This window comes from Zootoca vivipara, chromosome 3, assembly GCF_963506605.1.
Source record: "Zootoca vivipara chromosome 3, rZooViv1.1, whole genome shotgun sequence".
NCBI classification, from domain to species: Eukaryota; Metazoa; Chordata; class Lepidosauria; order Squamata; family Lacertidae; genus Zootoca; species Zootoca vivipara.
The window spans coordinates 82,636,897-82,652,576 of record NC_083278.1 but is presented as its reverse complement, the minus strand read 5'-3'; the positions used below and the strand labels follow the sequence as shown (position 1 = coordinate 82,652,576).

The 15,680-nt window shown below is 45.2% G+C and overlaps 1 protein-coding gene across 1 annotated transcript; it reads right to left on the bottom strand.

Moving 5' to 3' along the window:
- Positions 1 to 94: 94 nt before the first annotated feature.
- On the bottom strand, positions 95 to 15,566 carry HSP90AB1 (heat shock protein 90 alpha family class B member 1). The gene is made up of 12 exons (XM_035108165.2): positions 15,430 to 15,566; positions 13,203 to 13,355; positions 9,886 to 10,092; positions 8,962 to 9,121; positions 7,292 to 7,425; positions 6,091 to 6,405; positions 4,987 to 5,152; positions 3,666 to 3,856; positions 3,054 to 3,201; positions 2,017 to 2,285; positions 1,400 to 1,733; positions 95 to 325 (listed from the first exon to the last, which is right to left on the bottom strand). The coding sequence occupies exons 2-12, from the start codon at positions 13,353 to 13,355 to the stop codon at positions 216 to 218; spliced, it is 2,187 nt and encodes a 728-aa protein (XP_034964056.1). The 5' UTR covers positions 15,430 to 15,566; the 3' UTR covers positions 95 to 215.
- Between the last annotated feature and the right edge of the window lie 114 nt (positions 15,567 to 15,680).

Here is a 15,680-nt window from a genome sequence, read left to right as displayed (position 1 = left end):
TTCCCCTAAAGCAGCATTTTTTCTAAACAAGCAGAAAGACAGATCAAATAGGTGTGGAGACCCCTTGTCACACTGGCTACCAATTATACAGGAAGGTAGTGAGAGACTGCTTACGAAGGCATGCCAGAGCACTGCCGGAGCCAGTCTTCCTGAGCAAGGCGATGGTGCAGGGAATGGATGGGGGCAAGACAGAGGGGGAGGTCAGCGCCCTCTTTTTAATCCACCTCCTCCATGCGTGAGGCATCCTCATCTCCTTCCAGAGGGGGAATATCTTCAGAGACAGCGGCACTAGGCTCTTCAGCAGCAACCTCATCTTCATCAATCCCTGAAATAGTTAAGTGTGCAATAGAAAATCATTTTTAGGCCGTTCTAGGCTAGAAAGGGTCTCTTTAAGAGCCAGACTTGCATTCCTTTCTCATTTGTAGGATGAGACTTGCATTCCTTTCTCATTTGTAGGCAATCATCCTGCCCCCTGTGGCACATTGGTTGTACTCAGTTTGGAGCCCTCCAAAAGCATGAGGCCTGAAGTGAGGAGCCTCCATAAAGAGAGAAGGGTCCTCACTTTAGGCCTTTGTCCTCAAGCATGTGGAGGGTTTAGAGTCATGACCTGCTGCTTCTCCCTGCAGGTTTGCTTACATACAAGTAGTTTCAGTGCCCAAACGGGGCTTTAATAAAGCCACATATGTAGCAGTAACAAAGCAAAGACTTGTCAGCCTTTCAATGGAAGCTCCTTAGGTATATATATCTACAATTTTTAGAAAAAGTGGGCAGACTTAAAGAACATTGCCAATATCCACTGTAATCTCAGTAATGCTTACAACAGCCTGGAAAGGTGCGACAAAGTTATGTAGATGCTGGGGGGCAGGTACTGAGAGAACAGACACTTCCATCAGTAGCAAAGTCATGGAAAAGGTCCAATCTTAGCTTGGGCTCTCAAACCTTCACATCCACCACCCTGTTACAGGCTGGAATCCTTTCTTGGTACTCCCAAAATTAATTGACATTTAGGTTCCAAGTCTGCTTTCCACACCAGCTGCAGGCAATTTCACATCCTTCAGCTCACCAGGCCCCACTTATAAAAACACTCCCCACTGCTATACCTCTCCTGCCCTTTGCACAACAATGTCACAATTCTATGTGACTAACCCACATTCACGTTCCCACCACCACTGCCACGACGTTTCCCCTGAGGCTAGAGAAGAATGAGTGTGCATTTGTGGGTAGAGTAACCAAGTAAATTGGACCTTCCTGAGGCCTAAAAACCCAAGTTTTTTTGACAAGCCCAGGATTGAATGCATCAGGGTCACAAAAAGGCTATAAACTTCTTAATTGGCCACATCCCATCCCCTCAATGGCAGAAGAAATAGGCTTTGCTGCTCCCCATCTCCCAGCAACTCACCGAGCCCTAGCTTGATCATCCTATAGATACGGTTGGAGTGAGTCTGTGGATCCTCCAAGGAGAAGCCAGAGGAAAGCAGTGCTGTCTCAAAGAGCAGCACCACGAGGTCCTTGACGGCTTTGTCGTTCTTGTCTGCCTCCGCCTTCTGACGCAGTGTCTCTACAATGGGGTGGTCAGGATTGATCTCCAGGTGCTTCTTGGCCATCATGTAGCCCATGGTGGAGTTGTCTCGCAAGGCCTGGGCCTTCATGATACGTTCCATGTTGGCTGTCCAGCCATAGGTGCTGGTGACAATACAGCAGGGAGAGGAGACCAGCCTGTTTGAGACCGTCACCTAGATAAAACACCAGATGCCAAATCATAAGCCTTCATCAAAAAACGTTTATTAACCCACCCATCTGGCTGAGTTTCCCCAGCCACTCTGGGTGGCTTACAGCACATCTAAAAATATAATAAAAACGTTAAAAACCTCCTGATACAGGGCTCCCTTCAGATGTCTTCTAAAAGTTGTGTAATTCTCCTTGACATCTGAAGGGAGGGCACCACTACCAAGAAGGCCCTCTGCCTTCTTGGCACATGTGTGTGGTCAGGCAGATAAAGGGACATAGCACACTCACCTTTTCAACTTTCTTCTCCAGGATTTCCTTCATGAGTTTGCAAAGGTTCTCAAACTTGGCTTTGCTCTCCTCCATCTTCTTCTTCTCGTCCTCATCCTCTGGCAGCTCCAGCCCTTCTTTTGTGACGGACACCAAGGTCTTGCCATCAAATTCCTTCAACTGCTGGACACTATACTCATCAATGGGCTCTGTCATGTACACCACTTCAAAACCACGTTTCCTCACTCGCTCCACAAAGGCAGAGTTAGCCACCTGTTCCTTGCTTTCACCTGCAGCACAAGAGATTAAAGGCACTAACATCAGGCTGCACATCATGGGCTCCAACAAAGATCCATTTTTTAAAAAGAGTAATGCTGCTCTCATAACAAGCATGTTTCAGCTAGTCTTGCATTTTGCTAAGCCTTATGGATGGGGCCCCCAAACCTGGCAAGACTAGGAAGGTATCAAAACAGGAGATTTTTGCACCCAACCGTCAAACAGAGGGCACCAAGTTTATCTTCTAATAGAGACCAATATTCCAGCACAGAGCAAATCAAGCTAGATTTGGGTCTACACTTGCAGAATCTAAGCTTCAATTCCTATTATAAATGTGCCTCCCTTTTACGAAATTTAATCAGCACACATGGGGATTGTGCAATTTAGAACCTTGAAAGGTATGTTTTCCCATTTTTTATCATGCACTGAGAAATTAGACTGGAACTCTTAAAATTTTGAAATGGGGGGGCAAATATGTGTAAAATAATTCACATTTAATTAAAAGTTGGAGGTTTTTGGCTCGTGTCTCTGGAGTCATGAAGATTAGACTTGGGTTTTCAATCACTCTTCAATTAAAGAGCCACCACCCCAAGAAGATCCAAGGAAGGTAATCTATTAAGGAGAATTGACTAGAGGCACAAATAGCTCATAAATTGATGCCAGAGCAGCCAAGGCAACTTCAGTGGAAATAAAATTCCCAGGTTCCTGCTAAAAGGAATCATCATTCCACTGTGAGGAGACAAGGTTTGATCAGCTTTGTCCTGACAGCAGGTATTCTTTACCTGTGATGTAATAGATGCTTTTCTGGTTGTCCTTCATACGGGACACATATTCGGAGAGGGAATTCATCTCGTCGCCAGAGTGGGAAGTGTGGTACCGCAACAGTTCTGACAGGCGTTTCCTGTTGGTAGAGTCCTCATGGATCCCCAGCTATGGGCAAAAGATGTTTTAGATGCATTTATGGATTCCAAATTGTGTGGGCAAAAAATGTCACTTGATCTGATTGACAGATGGGCAGCCCAACCCAGGTTGGTGGGGGAGAGAAGAACTGGACTCATTTATTAAATAAATAGGTACCCAACTGGCCAGGCTAATAAACGGACATGCAGGGCAACAGGTGTTCAGGTTAGAGTTAAGCTTTCTGATAATCTAAAATTACTGCTTCGCTTCACTCTCCTCTTTTCTGAGCAGATGCTTATGGCCTAAAGATTTCCCAGCCTTTTCACAATCATGAGGACTAGAACTGGTTTTTTTAAGTACACTTCCCATAATTAAAAACTAAACTAAACAGGGTAGAAGAAGTCAGGAGCAAGAAATTCTACTGCAACAGATTGTTTTGCTGCCAAGTTACTGTGCTCAATCCAGCCTGAGACAGTGGGTTGGTCAGCTCTCACCTTGAGATTTTTGGAGAAGGCCTCGTAGAACTTCTTGTAGTTTTCTTTGTCCTCCGCCAGCTCTGCAAAAAGCTCCAGGCATTTCTTGACAATGTTCTTGCGAATCACTTTGAGAATCTTGCTTTGTTGCAGCATCTCACGGGAGATGTTCAGGGGCAGGTCCTCGGAGTCCACTACACCCCGGATGAAGTCTGAAAAGGAAGAAATAAAATCAGAGACTAAACGAGCCATGACAAATGATAGGTAATCTGAGTAAGGGAGTACCACTTCTTCGTTCTATGTGAGTGATCCAGGAAGAAGGGACAGGAAAGTGTGTACACATACCATGCATGGCAATTCATTCTTCCCCCAAAGTGCCCTTTGCAGAACTCAGCAGAAGGGCTTTGCTCATCTTCAGAGTCTCTATCCTGCAGATTTTCATATGGTTTGGTTTTCCATAGAATTGCTGTATGGTTTGATTCTCTTTCTTGGACCACTGTTGTGCAGTATTATTATTTTTAAAGGAGGGGATGAACGGGTGGGTGGCAGGAGGTTAGGCCAGGTAGTATTTCATCCCAACCTATGAAAGCATTTTATAAGCGAAACAGTGCCCAATCGGAAATGCCTCAGGTGTTTGGGAAGAACAGCGCAAAGAGAACTTGCACAAAGGGAGCTAACCTATGTTTTGATCCCCTTGCACTACCCCCCCCCCCAGCCACAGTTAGAATCATAAAATCATAGAGTTGGAAGAGACCACAAGGGCCATCCAGTCCAACCCCCTGCCAAGCAGGAAACACCATCAAAGCATTCTTGACATATGGCTGTCAAGCCTCTGCTTAAAGACCTCCAAAGAAGGAGAGGGATGAACGGGTGGGTGTTAATCAAATAGCAGAGGAAGATAAATGAGTACACTAAGCCAGGCTGGCTTGGGGGGGGGGAGATACAGCTTCGTTAGAGATCACTCCAATTCCCATCAGCTCCACCCAACATGACCAATGGTTGAGGATGATGGGAATTGTAGTCCACCAGCATCTAGAGCACAACTTCTCCACCCCTCCTAGCATAGCATAGCTAGCAAGAGGGCAAAAGGTCTTTGCTGGAGATCCTGGGGAACTGCCAATACCACAGTTAGATATGTGGCTAGATGACTCCCAGGCCTAACCCTGCACCATGTAGCTCACAACCTTACATGATCAGCGATGCTACCTTGTTTTGGGAGTTTGAAAAACCAAAATGAAATGATACTTCAATACTGGCATTGCAGAGATGGGTCAAACAAGGGCGATAAAAACAGCCCAATATTCTAAGTAAGGTAAGGCAGGAGCAGAGAGAGGGAGCTTACTCAGGTACTCTGGGATGAGTTCATCACAGCTGTCCATAATGAAGACGCGCCTCACATAGAGCTTGATGTTGTTCTTTTTCTTCTTGTTCTCAAAGAGGTCAAATGGGGCCCGGCGTGGGATGAAGAGAAGCGCCCGGAATTCCAACTGCCCCTCCACAGAGAAGTGCTGTGAAGTTTGGGAACATCAAATGAGCTAGTGAGCAGCCCTTTGGGGAAAGCACACACTGGCAGCAAAAGTACCATAGGAAGACTTCTGTGTGGACTGGACTTGTTAGATATTCCTGGCAAAACTTGCTAGGCAAGAGGAAGCTCCACCGTGCTAGAATTTATTGCTCCCCAATAGAGTTCAACAGGTGCCACTTATTCCATTAGTGCTATATGGACAAGAGAAGCTGCACCTGTTCATTTGCAACCCAGAACACAGCTGGAAATGGACAAAAACTTGCCCCAGCATGGAATCTGGCAGCCATACAGCAAGTTCCATTTATTTCATTCAAGAGACCCCTCTCCCCTCTAGCCTGAGGGTGTCTGTTTGTTTGTTTTTCAAACTTTTCAATGATACTTCAGTTAATATTTTAAAACATACTGCTATACTTCTACCCACTGGGCAGCTATGAATGGGTGCAGACAACTCCAATGAAACCTAGTGACACACGCTGTTAGAAAATATATCGCAGTGGAGAACTGCAAGCTGCTTCCTCCATGAAGCGGTCTCTTCTATCCCCTTCACATAATAATGCATTCATTCTTCAGTTAAGGTTGCCATACTTCAAAAATATGGACATAAAAGGTTACTTGGCAGTGGCAAAGTTGATGAGCTTTTCTTTAAATGGAAAAACAACACTGCCAGCATGGGCTGCTATACATCTGGATTTTTCCAGACATTTTGCCAATTTCTGCCTGGGCACTGCTGCCAACCACAGTATTCCGGATATGTCCAGGAAATTCCAGATGTATGGAAACCCTACTTAAGTGCTCAGCTTCTTAGTTAGCAGACGCTGCTGCCCTGTATTGCCATCTCGTCTGCTACTTTCTCTGGGCCTTTGCTCAATACAGAGAACCAAGTACTGTAGATATCAGGAGAGAGATATCTACCACTCTCACCTTAACAGCCAGGTGGTCTTCCCAATCATTAGTCAAGCTCTTGTAGAACTCGCCATACTCCTCCTGAGTGATGTCATCAGGGTTTCGGGTCCAGATGGGCTTGGTCTTGTTCAGTTCCTCCTGGTCAATGTACTTTTCCTTGATCTTCTTGGTCTTCTTCTTGCTCTTGCCACCTTCCTCCTCTTCATCTGAGCCCACATCTTCAATCTTGGGCTTCTCCTCCTCATCCTTGGGGGCTGCCTCTTCATCCTCCTTCTCCACTTTTTCCTCCTCCGCCTCATCGTCGCTGATTTCCTTCTCACGCTCCTTCTCCAGCTGCAAGAAGATAAGCTTGTTACTGTACTGCAGGTATCAAGAGGGTTAAAGTTAAAAAGGTCAAACCTGGGCATGGGCCATATTCAGAGAAGGGGGATTATTGTACCATGTATGAAGTTTGTGTGCATGCACACAGAGAGGCACCCTTTGTCTTGCCAACTTCACACCTATACTTCCACAAGGTAGAGTATGGCCGTTCTGCTTCTCACGCAAGTCAAGGGAGCAGAGTTTCAAAACACCACTACCATCTAGAATGTGGCCACTGCTTTCTCAGGCCTGTGACCAGGCCACAACCCAAGATGTGGCAGAACTTTTTAAAAAGCCCACTACAGGATGGAGGTGCTCTACGCTGTAACACATGACAATGCTTCCCAAGTGAAGCCACATTTGAAATTGCAATAGGCACTTACTTTAGCACCCTCAACACTTTAAAGCATGCAAGACTTCACCCATCAGCTGGTGTGTCGGGACCCAATATTGGGTCATGGCCTGTTTTAAGGTGGCTCATTAACAGCAGCACTACCGCAATACAAATATATAACAAAAATTAAGAAACGGATTCCCAAATCCATTTTTGTGTTTAAGGTGGGTCCTGGTCTGAAACGAAATTCAATAAATAACATCAGCAGCAGTCTAAGCCACAGGCCAGTACAATGCTCCTATAAAATCCGTTTCAAAAGCTGCAGGACTGCTCTACAAGTACAGGCAGTATATGAATAGTCCAGCTCTCCCTCCTTCACATACCATGCCTGGGCTCTCCTTCATGGAGAGACTTTAGCACTCCAACAGCAGCACAATGTGGAACAGTTTCCACCATAGACCTAAAGGGGGCTGTGGAAATGAAACTCCTTTGACCCCCCTGGAGCAGCTCCTCTCGTATACCTACATAGAGGGTGATAGGGTAGCCGATGAACTGAGAGTGCTTCTTCACCACTTCCTTGATGCGACGTTCCTCCAGGTATTCAGTCTGATCATCCTTCAGGTGCAAGATCACTTTGGTACCACGGCCAATGGGTTCACCTAAAACAAAGAACAAGAGGAACTAAGCCTGGGTTGCAGAGCTGCAGTCTTAAAACATCTGGGGAGCACTAGGTTGGTGAAGGCTGGTGGGAGACTCTAGGCGGCCATGTCAGCTCTGTGGTTCCTTAGAAAGTGTTTCTGGTCAGAGCCAATATTTCCAGGTGGAAGACTGGCCATTATCAGGGGAGGTGGTCCTTGTTTTGGAGAGGTTGATATTTTTATCTTCTAAGAGCAAGTCGTAGGTCTTATAATTGGCAAGAACTTTTTTTTAAGTGTACATATGCAGCCTAAGATTGTTCAGAGGAAACCTATGAGGCTACTAGAAAGAAGATAAGAGCCTGCTGGATCAAGCCAATGGCCTATCTAGTCCAGCATCCGGTTCACAGAGTGGCTAACTAGATGCCTGTGTCAAATTCACGAACAGGAGTGCTCTCCCTCAGCCACTGAGAGCCTTAGACTCCACAAACTTGCCCAATCCTCTTTTAAAGCCATCCACGTTGGTGGCTATCACTGCTTTGGTGGGAGCAAATTCCAAAGTTTATCTTTGTGCTATGTGAATGGATGCCTTTTTTCCTGTCCCCAGACCTCCAACATTCAGTTTCATTAGATGCCCAGGAGTTCTAGTGTTATGAGGGAGAAAAACATTTCTCTATCCACTTTCTCCATACCATGCTTAATTTTTCAAACTTCTATCATATCACCTCTTACTTGCCTTTTCTCTAAACTAAAAAGTCCCAAATGCCGCAACTTTCCCTCAGTGTTTCAGAGGCATTCCAGATGTTTATAACGACACTTGTGATATTGGCAGTTTCATTTTCAATTCATTTCCCAATGATCCTAGTATGGAATTTGTGTTTTTTACAGCTGTCGCACACTGGGTCAACATCTTGATTGACAACTAGCGTTGCCATTTCCTCCCTGTAAACTCGAGCTATGCATCTAATGACAATATGCAAGGACACCTATTTATAGCTGCCTCAGAAATATGAAAAGCATGAGGTGACACAGATAATGCATTTATTTTGTATCTCTTGCATCAACAGATAATTATGGTTTCTTTTTTTATTTCCTTATGGGAATGCTTTTGAGAATTCTGTGGTGGAGAAGAGATGCTATTAATACATTCTGAATAATAAAATATTATTTAAAAGTGAAAAATGTCACTTCACGCTCAATCTGCCCCACGGAACCAGAAAAACAGAGATCCCAAATGCACTGTAAATGATGTGGGAAGCCCCATCAACACAGCAGAGGGATTCTGGGACCAGCACACAATGTGCTGATGCACCATGATGTCCCAATCTCCGTGCTCTTTTGGAAGTGACCGAAAGGTCTCCTGGGTAACAAGTATTTTTTTGCAGTTACTTCTCAATCTCACCAGCAGAGGACAGAAAAGAAGAGAAGAGAAAGGATTACTATGGTTCCTACTTTTGGGTAATGTATGAGACTGCCACATTCCCCCTTCTACTTCTAATTCAAGACAGCATTTGAGAACCCCTTGATCACTTGCTATTGGGGGCATCTGCCATCACATACCATGGTCAGTTTTGACAGTGAAGGAGCCGCCTGCAGATGACTCCCAGGCGTACTGTTCATCATCGTTGTGCTTGGTGATAACCACAACCTTCTCAGCCACAAGGTAAGCAGAGTAAAAGCCCACACCAAACTGTCCAATCATGGAGATGTCTGCACCAGCCTGTAGATGGAAGAAGATAGACTAGATGCCTGGAAAGGAAAGCTAACTTATACATATGTGTACACAGTTTCTAAATGACCAGAAAGTCATGTTCTAGACATGAAGAACTGGCAGGAAATAAGGCAACATCCAGGTTAGATACACCTTTATAATGAATTAATTTTATTTTTTTAAAAAATAGGAATGGTGCAAAACAATGAAGCAGCTTATGAGCGAGGTGCTGGATTTGTGAAAAAATGAAAATTCATAGGCAAAGGATTAAACATCCTGAAAGCTTCAGTTTTGATTATATTAAAAGCAGGCTTCTACCTCTTAAATCAGGGAGAGGGACCTGTGACCCTAATTTACTGGAAACCAATTCTCATCAGCCCCAGAGAACATGGCCAATGGCCAGGGATTGTAGGAATTTAAATCAGGTGGCATCAGGAGGAGCACAGGTTCCCTACCATAAGACCAGAAGAGAGCACGAGATAATAATTTCCACATATCAAGAAGATTAGATACCCTGTACAGTTCTCTGTTCCTCTCCAGCAGAATGTTGTTTAAAAAGCACCAAATTGCTTACTTTGCATATAATTATTTTAATTTCAAATATAGATGTTAAGTAAGAGATTCAGGTTTTCCTGCTAAAGAATCCCAGTTTCTTTGAATGTGAAATTCAAGCATGCCTCTATATGCCAGATCCCTTGTCTCTCTGCTTATTTAAGTCAACTAAAGTTATTGTTCTCCATCCTCTCCAAAAATCTTATCCACCAGCCACCCACCTGCAGGGCTTCCATGAAGGCTTTGGTGCCAGACTTCGCAATGGTGCCCAGATTGTTGATAAGGTCTGCCTTTGTCATGCCAATACCAGTGTCCACCAAGGTGAGGGTGCGATCATGGGGATTGGGAATGATATCTATCTTCAGCTCTTTGCCACTTTCCAGCTTTGAGGGATCTGTCAGACTCTCATAGCGGATCTTGTCCAGTGCCTATGAGACAAGAAAAAATAAGTTAAGGATGGGATGATCTAATAGACAATCTCAATTTCAGAATCTGCTTCACTTCCACAGAACTGCATGTAAGCAAACAAAATGTTTCATGATGCTATCAGTTTTCAGATTTTACAGATCTACAAACCGTTGTGACCCTAAGTAGCTGTTTGAAATTTGTTATATAAAAATGCAAATCCCAGTCACTTTATATTCCACATATCCAATGATGATGGCAATCAGTTGTCCTGTGATGTTTAAGTCCCACCCCCCAACTTTCACTTTGTCTGCTGTTAAATTACATGTAATTTACAAAGCTTGGGGATCAGATTTGTCATTACTGAAATGAATAAGGAAGAGAAACTTCTGAAGACCAAAGCTAATAGAAATCCATTTAATTCTTAACAACTTCTCAAAATAGGGCAGAGAAAATGTTAGCATTTTACTTGTACCACCAATTCCATTTTTATGTTGTTATAAGACTTTAAAAACAATGGAGTATTTTTTTTCTGTAAAAAATAAATAGTACATTCCTTGCTGTTTTTTTAAAAAAACAATTCCTAGAACTACAGGGTAACCACTGGACCTCAGGAATAAATCTTATACGAAGAACTTCATTCTGCTCAAATATGACTTTATCATGACACAGAAGTTAACACTCTCATAGAGCAAACTTGCAACAGTGATTTCTTATTTCTACTTCTTTAAACCTACCGGTATTAGGCTACTGGAACATATTGGACCCCCTCCCCCCCCCTTTTTTTTACCACGGGTATTTCACTTAGGCATCTTTTTGTTTGTTTTGGATTCTCATCTGTTTGCATTAAAGAGTCCAATATATCAGACTATTTTGAAATGTGATGCCAACACTTGCCCACCCCCTTGAACTGGAGCCATGCTGAAATCTATTCCAATCATTGTTTCCAGGTAGGACTTTAAATAAAGGGGTCCACTAGAGCCAGCGATCACGTCAAAACAAAACTCTGCCAGAGGCTTAAGAAGGAACAAAGCCTGTTCAGAAAGGGATGAGTAAAATCTCAGAGCAGTATGAAGGACAGGTGAACCAGTTCCCCCAGCACTTGTTAGCACATGCCTACTGTAACGCTGCTTCTGTGGGTGAGAAGAAGAAATTGAGTCAATGTGATCCATCCATGTCAGAACGCTGCTTCTGCATAAGGTTCTGCTTAAACAAAATCCCAGAAGCAAACCTGGCACAGGGTTGTTGCTCTCGTGGAAGGAAGAGTATGAAGACCTCCCCCCCCCCCTCTTATTCATAAACTACCAGTAAGGAAGGCAGGAGCGGCTCAACTGGTGAGGCACACCAACAGCAAGAGCCTCCCAGTGGTTGCCGTTGATGGGAAAGGAGAGGGGCTAGGCAGTGGTGAGGTTGGGGCTACACAGCAGAACCAATCCAGCACTCCTGCCATTGCACCCAGCCTTGCCCTTCCCAGGAAGTGGCAATCAACATTGCTGCTGGGCAAGCTACTCCTGAAGGGAGAATAGGAGGGAGATTTATAAAATTATTCATGATGCTAAAATATAGGTAACAGGAAATTGTGTGTGAGCTCTCTCTCTCTCTCTCATATATAACACTAGACCCAACAAAATTTGGGCAGCAGATTTAGGACCAAGTAAGTATTTCAGCACACAATGCAGAATTATAGAATTTGTCGTCATAAGGTGTGGCAATCGCCACTGGCTTAGGGGATTTAAAAGGGGAATATAACCAGCCATTATAACCACAAACAGCTGCTCTGTAGCAACCGGCAAACAATGGCGACATGTCTTCATGCCCTTCTTTTGGGCATCTTGAGAGCATCTGGCAATCCACTGACAAAAACAAATGCCAGACAAAATGCATCTTTGGTTTGTTCCAGCAGGGTTTTAAAGGTAGGAACCTGTCCACCTTCCTACCACTCTCAATAAATTGCATGCTATAATGCAGGCTTCTCCAACTTGTGGTCCTCCAATGTTATTAGACCACAGCTCCCATCCTCTCTGACCACTAGCCACACTGCTTGGGGCTGATGGGTGCTGGAGTCCAACAACATCTAAAGGGCAACAGGTTGGGAAGGCTGTCCCAATCTGAACTTCTAAGGTAACCAGTCCATGCTTTACCTAGTAAAATATGGGAAGTGGGTGCTCACTTCTAGTCAATACCAGCAGTTGGCTTGATCAAATCTGTTTGTCCCTAGTGCTAAGCCTTTTTTCAGTATTGCCAAGATGAGGGGAAATCATTTACCAGTAATCTGATTTGAAGAAGAAGAAAAAATCCCAACTTTATCTTTCTAAAAAGACAGGACAATTAAATCTGAATAAAATTATGTGAAAACTCAAATACACTGAGGGAAAGGCTCTATTTCTTCATAAAGAACCACTGTAAAAATAAATTTTTCAAGATCAATCATTACCAAATGGCACAAAATGTTATGTAGTTGTTACTATCGGTTTGGGACTGTGCAATAGATTCCATAATATACTGATGTTAGATTTGATACTGGGGGCTAGGCTCTAGCAAGTGATGAAATGCACAAGGATCTAGACTCTGGCGCCAGGAAATGCCATTCTGTGGATCACTGGGAGACCTATACCATTGTGCCCAGGGCTTGCCTTTGATGCAAAGTTTTAAAGACACCCATGGCAAGCCCCACTGGCAGAGAAACAACCAGGAACACATTACAAGGCACTCAATTATTCCTCTGAGTCTTTCTATGCCCCACACCTTATGCAGTGTTACGGCAGGTGGGCCTTGCAAAGCAAAGTAGGACCCCAGCAGGCTTCATTTTGTCCACAGATAATTATGAATATGAAAAAAAGAAAGTAAATGTTCTAATAGCTTGCTGTTTTGGGGACCAGGACAGAACAGGCAAGTTCTGCAACTAGAAGAAATGGCTGACAAAGTAGTGTAGCCTCCTAGACAGTATAAATGCTCTATTTAATTAATGTTTATGGATTGTTCAACTAATGAGTGTGTACCCCTGTTTGGGAAATATATGAAGTTCCAATGGGAAGCTCCATTTAAATTAATTATTTAAATTCTAGATTTAAGTATTATTCCTTCTTCCGCACAGCTCTTCTCTTTTCTCCCAACTCTAGGTCAACATACTCACATCAGAGGCGTTGGAAATGATCTCCCGCATAAAGATTTCCTTGTTGGAGTAAAAGGTGTTGATTATCAGGGACATAAGCTGGGCAATCTCTGCCTGGAAGGCAAAGGTTTCCACCTCCTCTTCGCCATGCTGGGTTTGGATTTCTTCAGGCATCTGGAATACAAACCAAGATGTCAGTATCATTGTCATACCTCAGACAGGGTTCATCATACAGGGATACTAACATTTACCACAGCTTCACCAGTTGCTAATTTGTTTTCAGGTATAATTTATGGAGCTCACGCTGCTGTTAAAAGCCCCAAACGCGACCCCAACTAACTGAAAGACCACCTCCTTGCCCTACAGATCCTCTTAGGTCCTCAGATAAGCAGAGGCTCTGGCACCCTCAGAAGTTCAAGTGGGGCAGCCCTTAAATTGTGGCATTCCCTCTCTACAGTGGTGCATCTGACACTATAGCTTTTGTCTTATGCTGAAAACACATCTCTTTATCCTAGCCCTTACGGTAAATATATTCTAGGACCCACTCTAGTTGTGATTGTAATTTGTTTTTTAAACTCTTTTTAGTGTTGTATTTTACACTGATGTGATCCACCCTGGAACCTTTGTGTTCAGTGAGGTTAGTATAAATTAACTCAGTAATTCTTGCAACCACCTTGAAAGGCATATCCCCATATTGTTGTCCTCCTACAAACACTGGGCAGTGATACCGTGTTTCTCATATTATAAGACACGTCTTATATTTATTTTTTCCTCAAAAAACACACACTATGGCTTATTTTCAAGGGATGTCTTATTTTTTTTCCTCCTCCTCCTGCCGCGGCCGGCATTGCTGCTGCGCCTATCACTATGTCTTATTTTCAGGGTATGGCTTATATTCCTTGAATGCTTAAAAATCCTGCTATGGCTTATTTTATGACTACGTCTTAAAATATGAGAAACAGGGTAGTGACCTCCTGAAAGCTAGCTAGTCAAGTTTGCAAGGGGAAAGATGTGAAGCAGAGACACTGTGTGTAGCTCAACTACACATGATAGTCTACAGCAAGAATGAGAAGCTGTGGTCCTCCAGTTTCTGTTGGACTGCAACTTCTATCATCCTTGATCAGTGGCTATGCTGGCAGGAGTAGGAGTCCTAATAGCATCTGGAGGCTGATAGGTTCCCCATCCCTGTTAGCCTGACACTGCATGATTTGAGTCCTGAACTTCAGCTCGCTAGAGTCAAAGAAAGATTCACTGAACATTCCCAGGGACCCCGCTATCTTTCTTCCTCGGCTCCTGCGAAGAAAAAGGACTTATCTCCTGCCAAGATTAGTGCAAGGCTGAACTAGATCAAGGCCACCAGCCGGCATCTTCTTGCATCACATGTTTTGCAGCAGAGCAGAGGGCCAGTAGACTTAGGTTCCCCGACGTTTTCATTCACTGGCCCGCCATTTGTAAAAACCCAATTAATAAGATTTAAACCTCTAAGTTGAAACAATGGGAATTCCTAGACCTAAGTCCCCTCCCGTCCAATTTCTGCTGTTTTCTTAGCTGCATCTGGGATAAAAGCCGGCTGCCCCGGGAAGCCGAGGCTAAACAGATTCCCTTCCGGCACAAGGCGATGTCCGAGAGCAGGCGAGCCATTGTTGAACCGGCCACTTAAGCCGTTAGAAGATGAGCGCCATTAGGGCGGCGGTGGCGGTAGCGGTAGCAGCAGCAACCACCATCATCCACCATGATCGGTGAGCGGGTGGTTTTGCTTCTCTTTCACACCTTCTCCCCCGCGAGGAACTACGCTCAGCCACGGCCGGTAAGAAGAAAAGCCGAGCGCGGGGAAGAGAAACCGCAAGGCCTCGAGGGAGGGAGGGAGGGAGGCAGGGGCTGCGGGAGGCGCCAGGGCTCCGGGCCCTGAGAATGACGCACTCGGGCATCGGGCCTGGCTAGGCCCACGAGCGCGCGCGCTTCTCCCCGGCCGGGTGGAGCTGGGTCCCCTCCCCCATCCGCACGCGTGTCTACGCGGCGGGTCCTGTCAGCGGCGCCTCTGAGGAAACCCTTCGGGGGGTCTAGGGCCCGGCCTAGCCGAGGAAGAGGCGGCGGCGGGCACATGGCCCCCCGGAGGAAGCAGGTGCGGCGCCGCTCCTCTGCCCTTCTACCCGCAGCATCCCTCGGGACACCGCCGTCGCCTCACGCGGCGCCCTTCTTTTGGGAATGGGGTGGGTGGGGGAAAATCAGCCCCCACTCCCCCGCTTACTTTGATCGACGGCGGGAGATAAGCCTGGAGCACGGCCTGGTCTTGACGACAGAGATCGCGGCACAGCCAGAAGAGGAGCGCGGACCGCCTCTTGCAGGCCTATATAGCGGCTGAGTTCGGAGCCTCGCGTCCCTTTGCTCCCTCCGCCTTAAAAGGGCCCGGTGCTCGGATCGCTCCAACAGCCTCGTCCTCCCTCCCCTTCGCACTTCGACAGCTCTTCCTTCTCGCTTGGCCCTTCTGAAGCTCGGGGA

Coding starts and splice junctions, on each gene's coding strand:
- HSP90AB1 (XM_035108165.2), bottom strand. CDS start 13,355: ATGCCTGAAGAAATCCAAACCCAGCATGGCGAAGAGGAGGTGGAAACC. Junction 1,734..2,016: donor TGGAGAAGAAAGTTGAAAAG/GTGAGTGTGCTA, acceptor TGTTTTATCTAG/GTGACGGTCTCAAACAGGCT. Junction 326..1,399: donor GATGATCAAGCTAGGGCTCG/GTGAGTTGCTGG, acceptor TAACTATTTCAG/GGATTGATGAAGATGAGGTT.